General features: G+C 45.5%; 1 protein-coding gene across 1 annotated transcript; it reads left to right on the top strand.

The window, feature by feature from the left end:
• Positions 1 to 277: 277 nt before the first annotated feature.
• Positions 278 to 8163, top strand: LOC120064721 (kelch domain-containing protein 8A-like). The gene is made up of 7 exons (XM_039015342.1): positions 278 to 442; positions 702 to 912; positions 1159 to 1323; positions 1435 to 1653; positions 4819 to 4920; positions 7875 to 8023; positions 8113 to 8163. The coding sequence occupies exons 1-7, from the start codon at positions 278 to 280 to the stop codon at positions 8161 to 8163; spliced, it is 1062 nt and encodes a 353-aa protein (XP_038871270.1).
• The last annotated feature ends 17926 nt before the right edge of the window (positions 8164 to 26089 follow it).

Here is a 26089-nt window from a genome sequence, read left to right as displayed (position 1 = left end):
ACTAATCATCCTTCCTTCTCATTTCCTCCAGGACCTAGTACGAGCCGGTGGTCAACTCCAAGGGAAGAGCCTCCGGTTGGGCTTTGCTGACCTTGCTCCATCCGCTCTCTCTGGTCTTCCACCTAGTTCTCTAGATCTCCTGACAACACCACTCTCTCGACTCTTCCCGTTGACACGGCACTATACCCAGGGGTGCTAACCCTGTCCACCTCCATCTCTGGTTTCCTGGACCCACCTCTCCCCCAGCAACCCTTCCCCTCCCTGGGCCGAGATATAGATGTCTGTGCCCTCGGCCTTGGAGTTCCACTGGCAGAGCCTGGCTCGGCTGCCAAGCGGGCGTGTCTACCACTCCCTGGCGGAGGTAGGGGGGCAGATGTACATGCTGGGGGGCTGTGATGCTGCAGGGAGGCCCTCCCCAGCCCTGGAACTCTACTCTCCAGAGGTAGGTTGGAGCATACACACACGCACGCACGCACACACACGTACACCCACACACACACACACACACACACACACACACACACACACACACACACAAACACACAACCCACACACACACAAACACACAACCCACACACACACAAACACACGACGCACACGCACACAAACACACACAGGATTAAACACAGAACGCATCGGTTCAAACATTTACACAGGACTAATCGACCATGTAATTAATTACACTTTTTTGTTGTTTTCAGGGGGACCAGTGGCTGAGCTTGCCCCCCATGCCCACCCCTCGGGCGGGTGCGGCCGTGGCGGTGCTGGGCAAGCAGATCCTGGTGGTGGGTGGTGTGGGGGAGGACCAGCGCCCTCTCAAGGTGGTGGAGGTGTACAACACAGAGGAGGGGAGGTGGAGGAAGAGGAGCGCCCTCAGAGAAGCACTGATGGGGGTGGCCGTCACTGTTAAAGGTGTGTTGGGTAGGGGGTGGCTGTCGCTGTGAAAGGTTTGTAGGTGGGGGGTGGCCGTCATTGTGAAAGGTGTGTAGGGGGGGTGGTCGTTGTTGTGAAAAGTGTGTAGGGTGGGAGGTGACACAAGGACATATATACTTGCATTCTGTACTTGGCCAGATCCATGTTAATGGCTCAGTTTCTCACCTCTCCCTCCTCCACCTTTCTCTCTCTCTCTCTCTCTCTCTCTCTCACCCTTCTCTGTAGATGGGCGTGCGTTGGCAGTGGGTGGTATGGGTTCAGACCTGCTCCCTCGTAGTATACTACAGCAGTATGACCAGAGGAAGAATGTGTGGGCACTACTGCCCCCTATGCCCACACCGCGATATGATGCTACAGCACACCTACTGGGCAACAAGATCTACGTGGCAGGTAAGGAAAGGGTGTGCGTGTTTGGGTGTCTGTTCACGCTTGTGTGCGTGTTTGCCAGTTTGCACGTGTAATGTGTAATGTGTATACTAAGTGTGTGTGTGTTCTCTTTAGGTGGGCGTCAGTGTAAGCGCACATTGAAGGTCTTTGAGGTATTTGATTCAGAGACACGCTCCTGGAGTACACTACCCAACATGCCGTGTAAACGTTCGTACGGTGGCGTGTTCTGGGACAGTTCGGGGAGGCTGTGTCTGCTGGGGGGGCTAAGGAAGGGAGGGGGCCACCAGAGCTCCAAGTTCACCAAGAATGTCAACATCTTTGATACTAACCAGGGTAAGAACCACAAAAAAAACACATACACAAAACACATACATATGCATTTAAGTGCACTGATTTCCTCTCCAGGTACACAATAAAGTTATATTTCTCTCCAAATAAAAGCTAGCTGCATGCTGCACACATACACACACACACCTCATACCCCTGGAAAAACGACTTATCTTCCGTCTTACAGAAAATGAATATCAAATGGTCAAATTGAAAAGAGACCAGGAAGAGAAAAGTAAGAGCCATACTGTCACGCCCTGACCTTAGAGAGACGTTTTATTTCTCTATTTGGTTAGGTCAGGGTGTGATGTGGGGTGGGCATTCTATGTTTGGTTTTCTAGGTTTCTGTATTTCTATGTTTTGGCCGGGTATGGTTCTCAATCAGGGACAGCTGTCTATCGTTGTCTCTGATTGAGAATCATACTTAGGCAGCCTTTTTCCCCACCTAATGTGTGGGTAATTATTATTTTCCGTGTGTGTTTGTGTGCACCTCAGTTGCGTCACGGTCTTTGCTGTTTACCTGTTTGTTTTGTTGGTTAAGTTTTTCACTCCTATTAAAAGATGTGGAACGACATGCGCCTTGATTGATTTATGACAGGGAGTTTGAGCATAGCGAGCGTGACACATACCCAGGTAAAAAAATCGATAAGTCATTTCAAACAATAGGGTGTTTTGTCACGCATTTGGATTCTTCTATTTTTACCAGTCGATTCCAAATGAAAGAAGCAGTGGGAGTCTGAATACTAATCTAACACCACGGTGAGAATGTCTGTCTGGCCAGCTGGCAGGCTGGCTGGGTTTTACTCCAGAGATATCAGACAGACATTTACTCTACCTTCCTCCATACCTTCCTCCACACACACACACACACACACACACACACACACACACACACACACACACACACACACACACACACACACACACAAATAAGGCCCTCACACACACACACTCATCACTCACACACACACAGTAAACAATAAGGCCCATTCACTCCCCCTCCCAATCTAATCTAAGTGGAGATGAGATGGGAGATGAGCTACAGTGAGGAGGGAGGGTGTTTAAATTACAGGATTCAGAAACAGATTGCGTTATTATCTGCCTTCCTCTACAGATGGTCATGCTGTCTGCAACTCTCACACTGGGATATTATACTCTGTAGCTCACTCATTGTTAGATTTACCCAGAGCCATTTATTTAGATATCTGAATATATGGCTCTGGATTGACCTAGAATTCAATGTCTTGAGAGAATGTTTTGAGAATGTTGACAGAAAATGTGTGTGCAAAATAGCAGCAACAAGGCAGTCCTGTGGGAGAAAACAGCTTGTTAATGAGATGTCGAAGGAAAATGACAAGAATCGTGCAAGCTAACAGGCAGGCAAATAACGGCGCAGAATAGTGGTGTGCAGAACGGCATCTCAGAACGCACAACTCGCCAGTCCTTGTCACGGATGGGCTATTGCAGACCATACCAGGTTCTACTCCTATTGAGGAGTGGAAAAACATCGCTTGGTCCAATGAATCCCGGTTCCTGTTGCGCCATGCTGATGGCAGAGTCAGGATTTGGCGTAAGCAGCATGAGTCCATGGCCCCATCCTGCCTTGTGTCAACGGCACAGGCTGGTGGTGGTGGTGTAATGGTGTATGGAATGTTTTCCTGGCACACATTAAGTACCTTGATACCAATTGAGCAATGTTTTCTTGCCCCAAAGAATTTTGGCTGTCCTGGAGGCAAAGGGGGGTCCGACCCGATACTAGATGGGTGTACCTAATAAAAAACTGTCCACTGAGTGTAGATTACATTGATAAAAGTAGAATATTAAAATTACTCCAATATACAAAGACAGACATTGTGTAATATGACATAACTCATAACAAAGTAGAGCACCGAATTTTCTAGTATCCTGAATTGTGTTCTCCATGTCTGTCTGACTGTAGCTCATCATGATCTGTTCAATGGAAATCCACTGACTACCAAAGCCTCTACAAAACTGTAGAAAATACATCACACCAATGCACACTCTCTGTATACAAGATACACTCACACACAGCCCAGCACATACATTAACTACACAACTGCAATATCTCCAGTCCCTTCTAGTTCAGCTATCTGTAGTAGACTAACTAAACTCTCTGAACCTTTCTTCCCGCTAGTGTGTTAGTGTGTGCCCTCCCTCTGAATCTGAAGGAAAAAGGGAACTTAGTGCTGAATATGATATGTTTTTAAAAGTTATTTGGAGGAAGCCCCTGAGAGTGCCAGCCAGCCAACACTTCAACAACAAAGGCCCTGGCAGTGAGTCGCAGAGCAGTGTGCCCGTCGCCAGCTGTGCTCTGCCTTATTCCCTTTCAAGCTCAAATATGGGCTGGATTGGCAACAGTTCATTAACAAAGTGCTTTTATCTGCTCTGGTTATGTTTTCGTCTCTATGTCTCTCTCTGTCTCCCTCTCTCTCTCCCTCTGTATTTCTCTTCCTCTCTCTCTCTCTGTGGAGCTGATTGTGAAGTCAGAGACACTAAACTCACGCAGGCTTGGGTTTCTTACAGACAACATAAAAGCTTTAAAAGAGTCTTTGAAAAACAAAAAAATCTCCCTAGTCGCTGTTTCTCTGAAATAGTTTCACTGTCTTTAGCAGCACAAATGTTTGCCTAAGTAGAAGTGTAAATAATATGCCAATTTACTGTAATAGTCATCCCCTGCCAGACTGCAGGAGGAAAATAACTCGTTTTTCTCCTTTGAATCAATTGAAGTGTTCAGATTGGATGGTTTTACAGGAAATGGACCCTATTTTCTTATTTCCAATATCTGGGGCCATGACCTGGTAGCTTGGTGTGTGTGTGTGGACATTTGTATTCAAGGTGCGCACAGTATTTCTTATTGAGTTGTGGTGCATTCAGGCACACACCAAATTGTAACTTGCAGAATTCAAAAACAAATGGAAAAAATCTAATTGTCACCTTGCTGGAGTTTTATGCAGTGGTCAAAGTTGATTGTACACACACTTCCCTGCCTCCCCCACCCTCATTAAAATGTGGTTTACGCTTGCACGCACACGCACGCACACACACACACACACACACACACACACACACACACACACACACACACACACACACACACACACACACACACACACACACACTCTGGCATCGTCCTCTCCTGTCTCCCTCCAGGGTTGTGGTTGAAGTCAGAGGACACTGTGGCCATGAAGACTAAGAGGGCTGACTTTGCCTCGTCTTTCCTCAGGGGCAGGATGGTCGTAGCAGGAGGACTCGGTGAGGGAGTGTGAATGTGTGTGTATATGTGCTCATATATGTGTGTTTTTCTTGAATGTTAGTTGGTCATGACAATGTGTGTTGACCATACAGTGCATTCGGAGAGTATTCAGACCCCTTAGACTTTTTCCACATTTTGTTACGCTACAGCCTTATTGAAAAATGGATTAAATAAAATAAATAAAAATCCTCATCAATCTACACACAATACCCCATGTTAACAAAGTCAAACAGGTTTTTAGAAACTTTTGCTATTTTATAAAAAAAAGAAATAACAGAAATACCTTATTTACATAAGTATTTAGACCCTTTACTATGAGACTTGAAAATTGAGCTTAGGTGCATCTTGTTTCCATTGATCATTGGCACACACCGGTCTATATAAGGTCCAAAAGTTGACAGTGCATGTCAGAGCAAAGACCAAGCCATGAGGTCGAAGAGCGCCGAGACAGGATTGTGTCGAGGCACAGATCTGGGGAAGGGTACCAAAAAAGGTCAGGGAGGTGAGCAAGAACCCGATGTTCACTCTGACAGAGCTCCAGAGTTCCTCTGTGGAGATGGGAGAACCTTCCAGAAGGACAATCATCTCTGCAGCACTCCACCAATCAGGCCTTTATGGTAGAGTGGCCAGACGGAAGCCACTCCTCAGTAAAAGGCACATGACAGCCCGCTTGACAGGACTCTCAGAACATGAGAAACAAGATTATCTGGTCTGATGAAACCAAGATTGAAGGAAGATTGAAGATTGAAGGCCTGGAGGTAACGTGGCACCATCTCCACGGTGAAGCATTGTGGTGGCAGCATCGTGCTATGGGCATGTTTTTCAGCGACAGGGACTGGGAGACTAGTCATGACCGAGGGAAAGAGGAACGGAGCAAAGTACAGAGAGATCCTTGATGAAAACCTGCTCCAGAGCGCTCAGGACCTCAGACTGGGGCGAAGGTTCACCTTCCAACTGGACAAAGACCCTGAGCACACAGCCAAGACAACGCAGGAGTGGTTTCAGAACAAGTCTCTGAATGTCCTTGAGTGGCACAGCCAGAGCCTGGACTTGAACCCGATTGAACATCACTGGAGAGACCAGAAAATACCTCTGCAGCGACGCTCCCCATCCAACCTGACAGAGCTTGTGAGGATCTGCAGAGAAGAATGGGAGAAACTCCCCAGATACAGTTGTGCCAAACTTGTAGAGTCATATCCAAGAAGACTCTAGGCCGTAATCGCTGCCAAAGTGCTGAGTAAAGGGTCTGAATACTTACAGTACCAGTCAAAAGTTTGGACACACACCGACTCATTCAAGGGTTTTTATTTATTTTCACTATTTTCTGCATTGTAGAATAATAGTGAAGACATCAAAACTATGAAATAACACATGGAATCATGTAGTAACCAAAAAAGTGTTAAACGAAGATTCTTCAAAGTAGCCACCCTTTGCCTTGATGACAGCTTTGCACACTCTTGGCATTCTCTCAACCAGCTTCATGAGGAATGCTTTTCCAACAGTCTTGAAGTAGTTCCCACATATGCTGAGCACTTGTTGGCTATTTTTCCTTCACTTTGCGGTCAACTCATCCCAAACCATCTCAATTGGGTTGAGGTCAGGTGATTGTGGAGGCCAGGTCATCTGACACAGCACTCCATCACTCTCTTTCTTGGTCAAATAGCCCTTACACAGCCTGGAGGTGTGTTTTGGGTCATTGTCCTGTTGAACAAATGATAGTCCCACTAAGCGCTAACCAGATGGGATGGCGTATCGCAGCAGAATGCTGTGGTAGCCATGCTGGTTAAGTTTGCCTTGAATTCTAAATAAATCACTGACGGTGTCACCAGCAAAGCACCCCCACACCATCACACCTCCTCCTCAATGCTTGACGGTGGGAACCACACATGCAGAGATCATCCGTTCACCAACTCTGCGTCTCACAAAGACACGGCGGTTGGAACCAAAAATCTCCAATTTGGACTCATCAGACCAAAGGACGGATTTCCACTGGTCTAATGTCCATTGCTCGTGTTTCTTGGCCCAAGCAAGTATCTTCTTCTTATTGGTGTCCTTTGGTAGTGATTTATTTGCAGCAATTAGACCATGAAGGCCTGATTCACACTGTCTCCTCTGAAAAGTTAATGTTGAGATGTGTCTGTTACTTGAACTTTGTGAAGCATTTATTTGGGCTGCAATCTGAGGTGCAGTTAAATCTAACAAATGTATCCTCTGCAGCAGAGGTAACTCTGGGTCTTCCTTTCCTGTGGCGGTCCTCGTGAGAGCCAGTTTCCTCATAACGCTTGATGGTTTTTGTGACTGAACTTGAAGAAACTTTCAAAGTTCTTGAAATTTTCCAAATTGACTGACCTTCATGTCTTAAAGTAATGATGGACTGTCGTTTCTCTTTGCTTATTTGAGCTGTTATTGTCATAAATGAACTTGGTCTTTTACCAAATATGTTCTGTATACCACCCCTACCTTGTCACAACACAACTGATTGGCTCAAATGCATTAAGGAAAGAAATTTCACAAATGAACTTTTAACAAGGTACACCTGTTAATGGAATTGCATTCCAGGTGACTACCTCATGAATATGGTTGAGAGAATGCCAAGAGTGTGCAAAGCTGTCATCAAGGCAAAGGGTGGCTACTTTGAAGAATCTCAAATATAAAGTATATTTTGATTTGTTTAACACTTTTTTGGTTACTACATGATTCCATATGTGTTATTTCATAGTTTTGATGTCTTCACTATTATTCTACAATGTAGAAAATAGTCAAAAAAGGTTTTTGCTTTGTCATTATGGGGTATTGTGTGTAGATTGGAGAAAAAACAACAATTTTATCCATTTTAGAATTAGGCTGTAACGTAGCAAATGTGGAAAAAGTCAAGGGGTCTGAATAATGTACTTTCGAATGCACTGTATATTGACTGTATGAACACCGTATGATGACCGTGCGTGGTCCCCAGGTCACCAGCCTTCAGTTCTGGACACTGTGGAAGCCTTCCACCCTCAGAAGAGGAAGTGGGAGAGACTGGCTCCCATGGCAATGGCGCGATGCTCTGCCTCGTCCATCGTCATCAGGGACCGCTTGCTGGTGGTGGGAGGAGTCAACCAGGTGCTGGAATATTGCTGTGCTTGTTGTCACACACACACACACACACACACACGTCATTTACTATCTGTCTCTGTCTAACTGTCTTTAAGGTCCCTAGTTCAGCCCATGAGATCCTGTATGTGAAAGAGGAGTGTCTGTAGGCTAGAGGACACGACCCTTACAGGATGATTGACAGCAGGATGACCACAAGAAGATTCTGAATTCTAGAACATTCTATTCAAGATCAGTGGTTCCAGTGCTTTCATAATGGCAGCTGGTCTGGAACAAGTGCAATATGTTTCCTAAGATCTACAGAGGAATAGAAAGGATGGGGAAATAATGCCACAAACACAGAACAGTGCCCTCTGCTGGGTTGTCTATACACACTCAACTCCAACACACAGTGAGAGAACTTATATCACACAGGCTACACACACAGAGAATAGATCCCAATTATCACCATACTGACTCACATCGTACAAGATATTCTACACCAGGGATGGCCAACTTTGATGGGCGTGGGGCCCACTAAAAACCTGAACTCATCATGAGGGGCCGTAGTTACTCGCGGGTCTGCGTACCCACATGTGCACAACCACATTTCGAAATTGCACCTTGTGTATTCTACAAAAAAGGCAGCCAGTTGCACATCCCTGTTCTACACACACGAGGAGCTGGCTTTCTCTGTAAATAAGTTATTCAGAAGAGTTTTAGTAACGAAAAGATTCCTCTTCACTGTGTGTGATCTCCCAATAGAGATTCTCAAGGTATTCAATATTTTTTTACTTTTGCATCTATTGTTGTAGACTTACTGCTTGCCTTGCCTTAAACGTTTTAAACTGGACATATAGATGTGATCTTAACAGGGAGTAAAGACTAGAGCAAGGTAATACATTTTGTATTGTTACTTAGATAAATACTGTTTATTTGTTGTGTATGAAATGTGTGCAGTTTGTCAACAGTTTGATATTCGTTACTGTAGATGCAAGTGACATGTTAGTGTACACCCATCTCTAAGACCTAAATTAGTCAACTCCTGACATACAGTACAGTATGCAGTGGCTTGGACTAGAATGAAGGCATGCACTTAACTGGAGTGTGCATATAGCATGCATGCAGACATAGCATGCAGATATCTGGAGCAAGTCAAAATAATGTATATGAATTAACTGCACTACTGAAACAGAGTGTGCAATCATCAGGAGTTGACTGGAATAGCTGGAATGGACTGAATGTATTGGTATCAAACACAACCATGATACCATTCCATTTACTCCATTCCAGCCATTATTATGAGCCATCCTCCCCTCAGCAGCCTCCACTGAAACCCACATATTTGAATGGGTTGCCTATGGATTGCTATGGCAATAGGAATTATATAGGTGTGATATCATACTTTTATATATTTGTCAATGAGAAGGTTAATCATGTAATGTCTGGTTTAGAGTATATACCAAATGGTGTATTTTCTTTAATCCTATTTAAGATCTGTTGGGGAGACTGCTCTTTTTAACATCCCCATTTAAAAAATATATGTTATACTCATGATACCTGCAATACTGGTTTTCGGTTAATCTGTTTTGGTTTGTAATTAGTGCACTGTGTATTGACAATTGATTAATGTGAAAATGTATTAATGAATAGCTTCATTCTCAGGATGTTTTTAAAAAGCACAAACTACTGGATGAATACTTCTACAGTAAGTATGGGTTCAATGAGGTATTCTTCTAACTTGATTAGAAAATAAAACAAAAGAAGCTTAACAAAATAATTCCATGGAGTGCATCCACTTCCTACCTGTATGTAGTATTCTTCTATATCATTCTTCTTTCATTCTTATTCTGTACTGTTAGATTTCAGTGCAGCCTTTTATATTATTGACCATAACCTGTTGTTAAGGAAACTTTTCATCCTCTGCCATATCATGGATTCAGAGTTACAGTGAATTCGGAAAGTATTCAGACACCTTGACTTTTTCCACATTTCGTTACATTACAGTCTTATTCTAAAATGGATTAAATAGTTTTTTTTGCGCTCATCAACCTACACACAATACCTCATAATGACAAAGCAAAAACAGGGTTTTAGAAATGTTTGCAAATGTATTAAACATATATAAACAGAAATATCTTATTTACATAAGTATTCAGACCCTTTGCTCTGAGACTCAAAATTGAGCTCAGGTGCATCCTGTTTCCATTGATCATCCTTGAGATGTTTCTACAACTTGACTGGAGTCCACCTGTGGTTAATTCAGTTGATTGGATATGATTTGGAAAGACACACCTGTTTATATAAGGTCTACAGTTGACAGTGCATGTCAGAGCAAAAACCAAGCCATGAGGTTGAAGAAATTGTCCGTAGAGCTCCGAGACAGGACTGTGTCGAGGCACAGATCTGGGAGAGGGTACCAAAAAATATCTGCAGTATTTTTTGGTACCCTCAGCAAAGGGTGGCTACTTTGAAGAATCTCAAATATAAAATATATTCCTCATGAAGCTGGTTGAGAGAGTGTGCAAAGCTGTCATCAAGGCAGAGGGTGGCTACTTTGAAGAATCTTTGTTTAACACTTTTTTGGTTACTTCATGATTCCATATGTGTTATTTCATAGTGTTAATGTCTTCACAATTATTCTACAATGCAGAAAATAGTAAAAATAAAGAAAAAACCTTGAATGAGTAGGTGTTCTAAAACTTTTGACCGGTAGTGTATGATGATATTCAACCATATTATCAGGTTTGAAGGTAAGACCCAGGTGCAGTGTCGAAGTAAACAGGAGACAAAGGGCTGTGAGACGTGGGTTTAAATCTGGACATATGAAAGGTAGGATGTATATGAAGGATCCGGGGCAACAGAAGACAAACAGCAGAGGGGCTAATGATTTTGTAGATGGGAAACGGGCCGATAAACCGAAGGTATAGTTTGTGGGATTCCACCCGGAGGGGCAGATCCCGGGTGGACAGCCATACCTTCTGCCCAAGACGATACCGGAGAGCCGGGGTCCGGTGGCGATCTGTTTGTCGTCGATGCCTGGAGGTGGTCTTGAGGAGGGCTGAGCGGACTCTCCTCCAGGTACGACGACAGCGGCGGACAAACATCTGGCCAGAAGGTATGCCGACCTCTTCTTCCTGCTCAGGGAAGAGCGGGGGCTGATACCCCAGGGAACACTCAAAGGCGATAGGCCCGTGGCAGAGCAGGGAAGGGTGTTGCGGGCGTATTCATCCCACACCAGCTGCTGGCTCCAGGTGGTGGGGTTGGCGGAGACCAGGCAGCGCAGAGTAGTCTCTAGGTCCTGGTTGGCTCGCTCTGACTGGCCTTTGGACTGGGGGTGGAACCCGGAGGACAGGCTAGCCGACGACCCAATGAGGGTGTAGAACGCCTTCCAGAACCGGGACGGGAACTGGGGGCCCCGGTCAGAGACCATGTCGGCTAGTAGTCCATGGATCTGAAAGACGTGCTGCACCATGAGCTGGGCCGTCTCTTTGGCAGAGGGTAGTTTGGGGAGAGGAATAAAATGGGCGGCTTTGGAAAACCGATCCACCACCGTCAAGATGGCGGTGTTGCAATCAGATGGGGGAAGCCCCGTGACAAAGTCCAGGGAGATGTGAGACCAGGGACGATGAGGGACAGGCAGAGGTTGGAGGAAACGAGCCGGAGTAGGGGAGTCTTGTTTTGTGCACAAACCGTGCAAGCGGCGACAAATGAGAGACGTCAGGGACACTGGGGTTTGGCTGGGAACGCTGCGCCTCCCGGACCTGCTTCTCTATACCCCAGCTGAGTGCCGTCGCCAGGCACAAGGTGGGCACAATGGTCTCGGGCTCCGGGGTAATAGCCGTGGGGCTATAGCGGTGAGACAGTACATCCGGCTTGACATTCTTGGATCCCGGCCGATATGAGAGGGAGAAGTTGAACCGTGTGAACAGCAGGGCCCATCTGCCTTGCCTGGAGTTGAGGCATTTGGCTGTGCGGAGATACTCCAGGTTTTTGTGGTCGGTCCATACAATGAACGGATGCTCTGCCCCTTCCAGCCAGTGCCTCCATTCCTCCAACACCATCTTCACTGCGAGAAGATTCCCCACATCGTAGTTTTTCTCTGTGGCGTTGAGGCGGTGGGAGAAGAAGGTGCAGGGAAGTAGCTTCAGGTCCGGGGCAGAACGCTGGTACAGGACCACCCCCACTCCTACATCAGAAGCATCGTTCTCCACCACGAACTTATGGGAAGGATCAGGATGAACCAAGATGGGAGCAGTGGTGATGCAGTGGGTGAGGTCCCGGGACGCCCGGTCAGCAGCAGGGGACCACGTGAACGGAACCTTGGGAGAGGTGAGGGCTGACGGGGTAAGCCAGGGGGCTGTAATCCCGGTTAAAGCAGCGATAAAAGTTGGTGAACCCCAGGAAACGTTGCAGCTGCACCATGGACGTAGGCTGGGGCCAATCCACCACCGCCCTCACCTTCCTGGGATCCATCTGGACACTCCCAGCGGAGATTATGTACACAGCTCTTCTGGCTGTGCCGGGTGGAGATTATAACAGAACATGGCCAAGATGTTCAAATGTTCATAAATGACCAGCATGGTCAACTAATAATAATCACAGTAGTTGTCGAGGGTGCAACAAGTCAGAACCTCAGGAGTAAATGTCAGTTGGCTTTTCATAGCCGATCATTGAGAGTATCTCTACCGCTCCTGCTGTCTCTAGAGAGTTGAAAACAGCAGGTCTGGGACAGGTAGCACGTCCGGTGAACAGGTCAGGGTTCCATAGCCGCAGGCAGAACAATTGAAACTGGAGCAGCAACACGGCCAGGTGGACTGGGGACAGCAAGGAGTCATCATGCCAGGTAGTCCTGAGGCATGGTCCTAGGGCTCAGGTCCTCCGAGAGAGAGAAAGAAAGAACGAGAGAAAGAGAGAATTAGAGAGAGCATACTTAAATTCACACAGGACACCGGATAAGACAGGAGAAGTACTCCAGATATAACAGACTGACCCTAGCACCCCGACACATAAACTACTGCAGCATAAATACTGGAGGCTGAGACAGGAGGGGTCAGGAGACACTGTGGCCCCATCCGATGATACCCCCAAACAGGGCCAAACAGGCAGGATATAAACCCACCCACTTTGCCAAAGCACAGCCCCCACACCACTAGAGGGATATCTTCAACCACCAACTTACCATATTGAGACAAGGCCGAGTATAGCCCACAAAGATCTCCGCTACGGCACAACCCAAGGGGGGGCGACAATCCAAACAGGAAGATCACGTCAGCGACTCAACCCACTCAAGTGACGCATCCCTCCTAGGGACGGCATGGAAGAGCACCAGTAAGCCAGTGACTCAGCGCCTGTAATAGGGTTAGAGGCAGAGAATCCCAGTGGAGAGAGGGGAACCGGCCAGGCAGAGACAGCAAGGGCGGTTCGTTGCTCCAGAGCCTTTCCGTTCACCTTCACACTCCTGGGCCAGACTACACTCAATCATATGACCTACTGAAGAGATGAGTCTTCAGTAAAGACTTAAAGGTTGAGACCGAGTCTGCGTTTCTCACATGGGTAGTTATACCATTCCATAAAAATGGAGCTCTATAGGAGAAAGCCCTGCCTCCAGCTGTTTGCTTAGAAATTCTAGGGACAATTAGGAGGCCTGCGTCTTGTGACCGTAGCGTACGTGTAGGTATGTACGGCAGGACCAAATCGGAAAGATAGGTAGGAGCAAGCCCATGTAATGCTTTGTAGGTTAGCAGTAAAACCATGAAATCAGCCCTTGCCTTAACAGGATGCCAGTGTAGGGAGGCTAGCACTGGAGTAATGTGATCAAATCTTTTGGTTCTAGTCAGGATTCTAGCAGCCGTATTTAGCCCTAACTGAAGTTTATTTAGTGCTTTATCTGGGTAGCCGGAAATTAGAGCATTGCAGTAGTCTAACCTAGAAGTAACAAAAGCATGGATTCATTTTTCTGCATCATTATTGGACAGAAAGTTTCTGATTTTTGCAATGTTACGTAGATGGAAAAAAGCTGTCCTTGAAACAGTCTTGATATGTTCGTCAAAAGAGAGATCAGGGTCCAGAGTGACGCCGAGGTCCTTCACAGTTTTATTTGAGACGACTGTACAACCATCAAGATTAATTGACAGATTCAACAGAAGATCTCTTTGTTTCTTGGGACCTAGAACAAGCATCTCTGTTTTTTTGTCCGAGTTTAAAAGTAGAAAGTTTGCAGCCAGCCACTTCCTTATGTCTGAAACACAGGCTTCTAGTGAGGCCAATTTTGGAGCTTCACCGTGTTTCATTGAAATGTACAGCTGTGTGTCATCCGCATAACAGTGAAAGTTAACATTTTGTTTTCGAATGACATCCCAAAGAGGTAAAATATATAGTGAAAACAATAGTGGTCCTAAAACGGAACCTTGAGGAACACCAAAATTTACAGTTGATTTGTCAGAGGACAAACCATTCACAGAGACAAACTGATATCTTTCCGACAGATAAGATCTAAACCAGGCCAGAACTTGTCCGTGTAGACCAATTTGGGTTTCCAATCTCTCCAAAAGAATGTGGTGATCAATGGTATCAAAAGCAGCACTAAGGTCTAGGAGCACGAGGACAGATGCAGAGCCTCGGTCTGACGCCATTAACTTCTCTGCGCTACGGATCCCTTTTACGGGATCATTTTCCTAAACAACCGCTGAATTGCAGGGCGCAAAATATTACTAAAAATATTTATAATCATGCAATCACAAGTGAAATATATCAAAACACAGCTTAGCTTGTTGTTAATCCACCTATCGTGTCAGATTGTGAAAATATGCTTTACAGAGAAAGAAATCCAAGCTTTTGTGAGTGTATCAATCAATGCTAGAACAGCTAGCCCCAAATTAGCATGGTCCCGAAAGTCAGAAAAGCAATAACAATGAATCGCTTACCTTTGATAATCATCGGATGTTTGCACTCACGAGACTCCCAGATACACAATAAATTTTCTTTTTGTTTGATAAATATTACTTTTATAACAAAAAAACGCCATTTGGGTTGCGCGTTATGTTCAGAAAACTACAGCCTCGTTCCGGTGCTGAAAGCCAGAAGAAAATTCCCAAACGTATCAGATTCAAAAATATTACAAAAAATATTTATAATCATGCAATCACAAGTGAAATATACCAAAACACAGCTTAGTTGTTGTTAATCCACCTTTCGTGTCAGATTTTGAAAATACGCTTTGCAACGAAAGCAATCTAAGCTTTTGTGAGTGTATCAATCAATGCTAGAACAGTTAGCCTTATATTAGCTTGGTTAGCTTGGTCACGAAAGTCAGAAAAGCAATAAAATTAATCGCTTACCTTTGATAATCTTCGGATGTTTGCACTCACGAGACTCCCAGATACACAATAAATGTTCTTTTTGTTTGATAAATATTACTTTTATAACAAAAAAACGCCATTTGGGTTGCGCGTTATGTTCAGAAAACCAAAGCCTCGTTCCGTTCGACGAAAATTCCAAAAAGTATCCGTAATGGTCGTAGAAACATGTCAAATGTTTTTTATAATCAATCCTCAGGTTGTTTTTAACAAACATAATCGATAATATTTCAACCGGACCGTAACCTATTCAATAAGAGAGAAAAAGAAAATGGAGAGCTACCCTCTCGCGCGCAGGAACTAATCAGAGGACACCTGACTACTTTTGAAAAATCTCGCTCATTTTTCAAAATAAAAGCCTGAAACTATGTCTAAAGCCTGGTCACAGCGTGAGGAAGCCATTGGAAAAGGAATCTGGTTGATACCCCTTTAAATGGAAGAAAGACGGGCAATGAAACACAGATAAAAAAATAATAATAATAATAACTTCCGGGTTAGATTTTCTCAGGTTTTCGTCTGCAGAATCAGTTTTGTTATACTCACCGACAATATTTTGACAGTTTTGGAAACTTTGGAGTGTTTTCTATCCTAATCTGTAAATTATATGCATATTCTACGATCTGGACCTGAGAAATAGTCCGTTTACCTTGGGAACGTTATTTAAAAAATAAAAATAAATCTGACCCCTAGCGTCAAGAGGTTAAAAGGTCATTTACCACCTTCACAAGTGCAGTCTCAGTGCTATGATGTGGTCTAAAACCAGACTGAAGCATTTCGTATACATTGTTTGTCTTCAGGAAGGCAGTGACAGCTTTTTATTTTATTTTGAGAGGAATGGAAGATTCGATATAGGCCGATAGTTTTTTATATTTTCTGGGTCAAGGTTTGGCTTTTTCAAGAGAGGCTTTATTACTGCCACTTTTAGTGAGTTTGGTACACATCCGGTGGATAGAGAGCTGTTTATTATGTTCAACATAGGAGGGCCAAGCACAGGAAGCAGCTCTTTCAGTAGTTTAGTTGGAATAGGGTCCAGTATGCAGCTTGAAGGTTTAGAGGCCATGATTAGTTTCATCATTGTGTCAAGAGATTTAGTACTAAAACACTTGAGTGTCTCTCTTGATCCTAGGTCCTGGCAGAGTTGTGCAGACTCAGGACAACTGAGCTTTGGAGGAATACGCAGATTTAAAGAGGAGTCCGTAATTTGCTTTTTAATGATCATGATCTTTTCCTCAAAGAAGTTCATGAATTTATTACTGCTGAAGTGAAAGCCATCCTCTCTTGGGGCATGCTGCTTTTTAGTTAGCTTTGCGACAGTATCAAAAAGAAACCGCTGTGTCAGATTTCAAAAAAACTTTACTGAAAAAGCATAATCTGAGTACGGCGCTCAGAGCCCAATCCAGCCAAAGAAATACCCGCCATGTACCCAGAAGTTAGAAATAACATGATAAATATTCACTTACCTTGCACTCCCAGGAATCCCAGTTCGACAATAAATTACTGATTTGTTCCATAAAGTTCCATAAAGTCCATCATTTATGTCCAAATAGCCACTAGTTGTTAGCGTGTTCAGCCGAGTAATCCATCTTCATGAGCACTGCGTCCAGACAAAAGCTCGAAAAGTTCCATTTCAGGTCGTAGAAACATATCAAACGATGTATGGAATCAATCTTTAGGATGTTTTTAACATAAATCATCAATAATGTTCCAACCGGAGAATTCCATTGTCTGCAGCAAAGCATTGGAACGAGAGCTAACTCTGTCGGGAGCGCGCGTCACGAGCCTGAGACACTCTGCCAGACCCATGACTCATTCAGCTCCCATTCCCCCCTCCTTTATAGCAGAAGCCTGAAACACGTTTCTAAAGACGGTTGACATCTAGTGGAAGCCTTAGGAAGTGCAACTTAACCCCATAGACACTGTGTATTCGGTAGGCCAAGCTTTGAAAAACTACAAACCTCAGATTTCCCACTTCCTGGTTGGATTTTTCTCAGGTTTTCGCCTGCCATATGAGTTATGTTATACTCACAGACATCATTCAAACAGTTTTAGAAACTTCTGAGTGTTTTTTATCCAATACTACTAATAATATGCATATATTAGCATCTGGGACAGAGTAGCAGGCAGTTTACTCTGGGCACGCATTTCATGCAAAAGTGAAAATGCTGCCCCCTATCCCAAACAGGTTAATAAACAGCTGATTCTCCAGAAATCGTTGAAGAAACTGACGGACGTGGAGCACATGTTCTTGGGGGGAACAGGTGAAGACGATGATGTCATCAATGTAGACGAAGATGAACCATTTCAACATGTCGCGGAGAACATCATTTACCAGTGCTGGAACACAGCAGGGGCGTTGGCATGACCAAATACTCGTGTTGAAGGCGGTCTTCCACTCATCCCCCTCCCGTATCCGCACCAGGTGGTAGGAGTTCCGTAGATCCAGCTTGGAAAACACTGTGGCCCCCTGGAGCGGCTTGAAGGCAGAGGAAATGAGTGTTAGCGGGTAGCGGTTCTTCACCGTTATGTCGTTGAGTCCCCGGTAGTTGATGCACAGGCACAGGGTCTTGTCCTTCTTCTCCACCAAGAAGAACCCTGCGCCGGCGGGAGAGGATGAAGGTAGGATAAATCCTGCAGCTGGGGAGTCCCCAATTTAGGTCTCCATAGCCTTGGTCTCTGGTCCCAACAGCAAGTACAGTCATCCCCGGGGCGAAGTGGTGCTAGGGAGAAGGACAATCCCGCAGTCATGTGGTCGGTGTGGCGGAAGCGAAGTTGCCCGGGTCTTGTTGAACACCTCCCGAAGGTCCTGGTACTCTGCCGGGAATGGCGGAGAGGTCCGGGGCACCTTTCGAGCCCCCAGGAAGACGTCGCAGGGCAGGTTGTGCTGACTTCAGACAATAGGCGTGGCAGAACGGACTCCAGCCAATGATGGCACCAGTAGACCAGTTGATGAGGGGAAAGCCAGGAGAATCCCAAAACCACGGAAATCTGAGGAGACTTTGAAATTGAATAGTCTCGCTGGTGGTATTATGAGTGACCCGGCCTATAGAGCACCCGTCCAGCGCTCTAACATCCATGGGAATGGAGAGGGGCTGAGTGGTGATATTCAGCTCGGAAGCCAGGGTAGTGTCCAAAAAGCTCTCATTGGCCCCAGAGTCAATGAGGACCCGGAGAGATTTAGACTGGTTTCCCCACAGCAGAATGGCATGAAAAGGGGTGTGAGCAAGGGAAGCAGACAAGTTCTCCATATGGCCCACCAGAATACTTACTCCTAGCAGTGAGCTTGGTCTTTTTAAAGGACAAGAGGACACAAAATGACCAAGAGTCCCGCAATACAGACAACTCTTCGTGTTGATCCTGTATTGCCGTTCTGCTGGCGACAGCCCAGCTCTGCCTAGTTGCATAGGCTCGGGAAGCAGTAACTCAGCCGTCTTCGGCAACTTTCAGGGGAGGTCGGGAAGCCTCTGGTTCTCTCAGCAACGGGACCGTCGGGGACTTCCAGGATGACTCGGAGGTAAGGTGGGATCCCTGGATGTGCGAGCGAAATCAAATTTCCTCTCTCTCCGTTGTTCCCGTAATTGCCCATCGATTCGGATGGTCAAAGCGATGAGGGAAACGAGATCCGTAGGTAACTCCCAAGCAGCAAGCTCGTCTTGACCTCCTCCGAGATGTCGTGCAGGAACATATCGAACAGCGCTTCCTGTTTCCAAGCACTTTCCGCTGCCAACATGCGGAAATCCACCGCATAGTCTGCCACACCATTTGACGCTAGAGCAGTGGAAACACGTTCTCTGGAGTGATGCTTCAAAATAATCTGAGTTTGGCAGACTTTGCCCCAATGCATAGTTCCAACTGTAAAGATTGGTGGAGGAGGAATAATGGTCTGGGCTTGATTTTCATGGTTTGGGCTAGGCCCTCAGTGAACATAAATCTTTTTTTTACCCCCAATTGGTAGTAGTTACAGTCTTGTCTCATCACTGCAACTCCCGTACAGACTCAGGAGAGGCGAAGGTCAAGAGCCATGCATCCCCCGAAAACACAACCCAACCTAGCCACACTGCTTCTTGACACATCACACATCCAACCCAGAAGCCAGCCACGCCAATGTGTCAGAGGAAACACTGTACACCTGGCACTGCACCCAGCCCGCCACAGGAGTCGCTAGTGCGCAATGAGACAAGGATATCCCTGCCAGGCAAACCCTCCCTAACCCGGACGATGCTGGGCCAATTGTGCGTCGCCCCATGGATCTCCCGGTCACGGCCGGCTGCGACAGAGCCTAGGCTCGAACCCAGAATCTCTGGTGGCACAGCTTGCATCAGTGCCTTAGACCACTGCGCCACCCAGGAGGCTGTGAACGTAAATCTTAACGCCACCGCATACAATGATGTTCTAGGCGATTCTGTGCTTCCAACTTTGTGACAACAGTTTGGGGAAGGCCCTTTCCTGTTTCAGTATGACAATGTCCCCTTGCACAAAGTGAGGATCATACAGAAATGGTTTGTCGAGATTGGTGTGGAAGAACTTGACTGGCCTGCACAGGGTGACGAGCAGGTGTCTACATTGGTCATGTAGTGTTATAAATACCAAAATTATTTTCAGCCTCTGCTGGGCATAGTTGGTGTTGAAAATTGCCTTGTAATCTCACTCTTCACCACTAGATGACAATTAAACACAACACATAAGCTATAAACTGAGGAATATGATTCTTCTCTAGGACAGAATTGACCCAAACATATTGAACAGGCTGGCTGACTCTTTATGGTGTACTTATCTTTTTGTTCAACAGTCTTTTTTTCACAGTATAGCCATAGGTCAAAGCCTCACAATAACTATGCAAACACACGCTCAGTTCTGAACCTTCCCCCTCAAAGTCAATGATACAGTGGATTTATACATGGATACTGTTACGTTCCCCAGTTTCTGTGTTCTGTTTTGTATTTGAGTGTGTGTGTTTCAGGAGATGGCTTCCTGAAATACTCCCCAACCAGCTGATTGGTCGACCCCAGGCTAATTGGTGATTGGAGCTGACCCCGCCCCCTCGTCAAGAAGCAGCTGACTAATTAACATTGCCACCTGAAGATATAAAAACCAGTGTTCTGTTCAGTAGAGAGGAGATTGGAGAGAGAGGAGAGGAGATGAGATAAGGAGTAGAGATTTGGAGATTGAGAGAGAGAAAAATTAGATTGTGATATAGTGTTGGTTGTGTATCAGAAAGTGTGGTATGTACTGTTGTTGTTGGTAGCAGTTTTGCTATGTCCTGTGTTTGTGAGTGTTTGTGAAATCGTTAATAATTACTCTGTTTCATTTGTTCCCAGGGGGGAAGGAGAAGGCACTTTGGGAGTGCTTAGGCAAGAGGCCCGCGGGCATACATATACCCGTAGTATATTTACTGTCTAGGCACACTAGGTAAGACCTGGGCGGACCACCCCCTGTATTTTGGTTAGGGCACCAGGTGGTGCTAAGTTAGGTAAGTTAAGTGGGTAGGCAGGTTAGATAGGAGAGGGGGAACTTTGATATTTACTTTCTTTGCTTTGGTTCCGTCCAGCCCCTTTTCCCCATATTACCGTGTATAAAAATAAATCCTAGTAAACATTAAATTCTGCTTTTGTGTCATCCTTGCTCGCACCTACAGTCCATACCTCTTGCACTTCAGAGAGTTGAGTTGTAGCAGGGAGTTGTGTTCCCTCTTCTCAGAGGCGTGCGTAACATAATGGGGGCTCATCCGGGATTCCATTAAACCCACCGGACCCTGCTGCACTGAGCTCTCTGTGGTTAGTGATTGAGGTGTGATGGTAGGTTGTGAATTTGGATGACTTGTTTAGTTTGTGTGTTCAGTAAATTGCTGTGTACAAGATGGCTGCCTCAGCCATCTCCAAGTTCATTGAAGCACCCTCTATTGACTGTTTGTTGAGGTTTCGAAAAGTAGACCTTTTAGTTATAGCTGACCATTATGGATTTGTTATCCCTGAGAAAGTCCTAAAGGCTGAGCTTTTGGTACTAGTCAGGGAGGGTTTAGTGAGAGAAAGAATTCTCTCATTGCAAGGAGAGGAGACGGGTAGACTTTCCGATGCCAAGTCGGAGGACAGGGCGGAGGAAGGGGTTGCTCGTACCCCCTTTGCATTGCCTCGCTATGATCCTTTATCTTCTGCTTCAGGTCGTTCAGACGGGACCGCAAGGCTGAAGGTGAGGCTGGCCCGGTTAGAAATGCAGCAAAAAGATAAGGAGAGACAGATGCATTTTGAACTTGAACTTAGGAAAATGGAAATCGACAAGGAGGTGAGGATTCGACAACTGGAGCTAGATGCTGGCTCCAGTGCGACTCCACAAGCTGCTCATCATAAAACCCACTTCGATGTGAGTAAAAATATCGCTTTAGTCCCTCCATTCCGAGAGTCGGAAGTTGATTCCTATTTCTCTGCGTTTGAGCGTGTGGCCGCTGCGCTACATTGGCCACTTGAGGTTTGGCCGCTCCTGTTACAATGTAAATTGTCTGGGAAAGCCCAGGAAGTAGTAGCTGCTCTCTCGCTGGAAGACAGTTTACATTACGAAACAGTTAAAACTACTGTGTTGCGGGCTTATGAGTTGGTGCCTGAAGCTTATAGACAGCGCTTCAGGAACCACAAGAAACCCTCTCACTGTACTTTTGTTGAGTTTGCTAGGGACAAAGAGTCTCTGTTTAATCGATGGTGTTCAGCCAGCAAAGCTAACACCTTTTCTGATATTCGGGAGTTGATGCTGTTGGAGGATTTTAAAAGCAACCTCCCTGATAGAATTGTAGTTCATTTAAATGAACAGAAAGTGGTGACATTGGCCCAGGCAGCAGTGTTGGCAGATGAGTATGCTTTGACACACAAGACTGTCTTTGGTGCACCTCGTTTTGAAGGTAGACTGATTACGTCATCAGTGCCTCATTCAGGTAGCTTTTCCTCTGACAAGCCTTTTCATGAGATCCGAGAATGTTTTTACTGTCACCAAAAGGGTCACGTGATTGCGGACTGCCCAGTTTTGAAAAATAAACCGAAACAGTCCCAGTCACCGTCCCCAAAAAGGAAAAGTTTGGGTTTAGTCAAGTCTTTGGCTCGTCCGTTGGTCCGAGGTATTGGTTCAGCATTTGAGAAACCGGATCCTGTTTATGCTCCGTTTATCTCTACCGGTTGTGTTTCCTTAACTGGAGAACAAGCTGATCAAAAGCCAATTAAAATCTTACGAGACACTGGGGCGGCACAGTCAGTAATCATTACTGATGCTTTACCCTGGTCTCCTGAAACATATTGTGGCTCACATGTTATATTACAGGGCATAGAGACAAAAACAGTACCTGTACCATTACACTGGGTCCACTTAGTGTCAGACTTGGTATCAGGACGTTTCCGTGTTGGTGTAGTGTCTACACTGCCAGTAAAAGGAGTCACATTGCTATTAGGGAATGATATTGCTGGTGGTAACGTTACTCCTGTGTTAGAGGTAGTAGACAACCCAGAAATCAAAATTGCAGATGAGAAATTGGTTCAAGCATTTCCACATGTTTTTCCTGCTTGTGTCTTAACGAGGGCACAATCTCGCAAGCTTGGAGATGTGGTGGATTTGGCTAGTTCCATTTTTGAGAATGTTGAAGTAGAAGACAATGCACCGAGTATTCCTTCTGCAAGTCCGACAGTTTTTACTCCTGTGAAAACTAAGGAAGGGGACTGCGAAATCGCGCCCCAATTACATGACATTCTTTTGTCTGTCACCCCTGAGAAGGTGATTGAATGTCAAAAAGGAGACACCAGTCTTCGCAAGTGTTTTGCTTCGGTAATTTCCATTGAGGAAGCTAAAACTAAAGAGACTGCCTACTTTATGGAAGCAGGAGTTTTGATGCGTAAATGGGCAGCTCATGACACCGTTAATGAATGGAGTGAAGTGTGTCAAGTGGTTGTTCCTACACCGTTCCGACAGCAGGTGTTGTCACTCGCCCATGACCAGGCGTGGTCTGGACATTTGGGGATCACAAAGACTTATAACCGGGTCCTTCAACATTTTTTTTGGCCAGGTTTGAAGTCTGATGTGGTCCAATTTTGGAGAACATGTCACATATGTCAACTCACTGGGAAAGCGAATCAAACAGTTCCTAGAGCACCGCTCTGCCCGATTCCTGTGGTGGGGGAACCGTTTGAAAGAGTGATAGTTGATTGTGTAGGTCCATTGCCGAAAACCAGGTCAGGTAACCAGTTCTTACAGATATAATGTACAGATAGCCTATGTGAAGGGCTCAGCGAATGTGGTTGCTGACGCTCTATCACGGGTTTACTAACTGGGGAAGCGTTGGGTTTTGTTATTACAAACTGTATGTTTGCAATTTTTGTGGTGGGCGTGTTACGTTCCCCAGTTTCTGTGTTCTGTTTTGTATTTGAGTGTGTGTGTTTCAGGAGATGGCTTCCTGAAATACTCCCCAACCAGCTGATTGGTCGACCCCAGGCTAATTGGTGATTGGAGCTGACCCCGCCCCCTCGTCAAGAAGCAGCTGACTAATTAACATTGCCACCTGAAGATATAAAAACCAGTGTTCTGTTCAGTAGAGAGGAGATTGGAGAGAGAGGAGAGGAGATGAGATAAGGAGTAGAGATTTGGAGATTGAGAGAGAGAAAAATTAGATTGTGATATAGTGTTGGTTGTGTATCAGAAAGTGTGGTATGTACTGTTGTTGTTGGTAGCAGTTTTGCTATGTCCTGTGTTTGTGAGTGTTTGTGAAATCGTTAATAATTACTCTGTTTCATTTGTTCCCAGGGGGGAAGGAGAAGGCACTTTGGGAGTGCTTAGGCAAGAGGCCCGCGGGCATACATATACCCGTAGTATATTTACTGTCTAGGCACACTAGGTAAGACCTGGGCGGACCACCCCCTGTATTTTGGTTAGGGCACCAGGTGGTGCTAAGTTAGGTAAGTTAAGTGGGTAGGCAGGTTAGATAGGAGAGGGGGAACTTTGATATTTACTTTCTTTGCTTTGGTTCCGTCCAGCCCCTTTTCCCCATATTACCGTGTATAAAAATAAATCCTAGTAAACATTAAATTCTGCTTTTGTGTCATCCTTGCTCGCACCTACAGTCCATACCTCTTGCACTTCAGAGAGTTGAGTTGTAGCAGGGAGTTGTGTTCCCTCTTCTCAGAGGCGTGCGTAACAGATACACACTGTGCTCTGAAACACTTGTCTTTAAATGATACTCCTTCCTCACGAAGGTGAGAAAAATAGGCAACGTTGGCGCCAAGTGGAGTTGTAGAATGTATCGTGAACAGTTGACGTAAACATGGCCTCATGTTATACGCATCAATCACATTAACATTCTTCCAAATAGTCTTTTTTCTGTTCATCTACCACGGAGGAGATTTGTTGTGAATGGAAACGTTGCTTCAATTGATTCTAATGCTGTAACCAAGACTTCCTGTGCATGATGACTTCCGTTGTCCATTTTGGGTCTACATTTGCCCCATGACCCCTCTTTGCCCTGCTCACAGGCTGAGCTGCCAGACACATACACACACCACAAACATCCTATATGAATCACCACTGTCAAATGGGTTAATTGCATTCTGAGGGGAGAGGTTGGCTGTTCTCTGTGGCAAGTGTATTCTCCCCTCTGCTTTTCCCACATTATTAACTCAGTTAGGCCTGTCTCTATGGCCTTGCCCTGCAGCAGAGAGAGAGAGAGAGGGAGAGAGCTTATTAGGATGGACAGACATCCACTTTCAGCTCAGATTAGTGGCATGTTTAACTCTTTATTATTGACTGCTTCCAACAGGCCATGATGTGGGTAGGATCTATATCTGCTGTGTCCATTCAAATGATCAATTTGTGACTTGTTTTGGTAATCAGTGGCTGTGTTGGAGGGGGTGTGGCTTCACTTCTCCTAGGAAATCAGCAATTAATACAGGGAGGCGTGCCCTCCACCTCTGCTTGGCAATTAGCAATTAGTGTTAGTACTTTAGTCTCCCTTGGTTTCGCAGCGGTAGCTGTAAGCGGAGGCTATGTCAGTTTTGTCGCAAAACGAAGACTGTTCTTTGGCGTTGTTTGAGGAAGGCTCCATACCACCACTCTCTCACTTGAGTATCTTACCAAGTTATTTTCAGATCAAATATTTGCTTTTTTTGTAACTTTGGCAACTGTTTTCTAAACCTGTTCGCACTGCTCCCTGTAGGCTTTACAGAGCCTCCCCACCCGTTGGTTGCAACCCTTCTAATTTAGTGTACCCTGTACGCACAACCCATGTGGAATTCCATGTCTCTGGCAGCATTGGAACTGCTGACCTGCGGTCAAGAACGCCGACTTCATCTCAGCATATGCTGCCCTTCAGTCCGGTGACTTTTTGGCCCTGACAAGGACATGGATCAACCCAGAGAAATCTGCTGCTCTTCATCTGACAATGTTCTCTCATAGTCTGAGAGCATCTGGTCGTCGTTGTGGTGGTGGCACAGGTCTACTCATTTCTCCTAAGTGGAGATTCTCTTTTCTCCCTCTCTCCAGTCCATCTCCTCACTTGAATTCCATGCTGTCACTCAAGCTTAACATTATTGTCATCTATCACCAATCAGGTGATAGATGGAGAGTTCCTCAATGAGCTTGACACCTTGATAAGCTAATTTTCTGACAATGGCTCACTGCTCTTCGTTCTTGGCAACTTCAACCTCCCGATGTCTGCCTTTCCCAATCCCCTCCAAATCATACAAGGCAGGCAATACACTTGACCTAATCTTTACTAGAGGCT

The sequence above is a fragment of the Salvelinus namaycush genome, chromosome 20 (genome assembly GCF_016432855.1).
Source record: "Salvelinus namaycush isolate Seneca chromosome 20, SaNama_1.0, whole genome shotgun sequence".
Classification (NCBI taxonomy): Eukaryota; Metazoa; Chordata; class Actinopteri; order Salmoniformes; family Salmonidae; genus Salvelinus; species Salvelinus namaycush.
The sequence above is the reverse complement of the archived record's forward strand: the minus strand, read 5'-3'. Positions and strand labels throughout refer to the sequence as shown.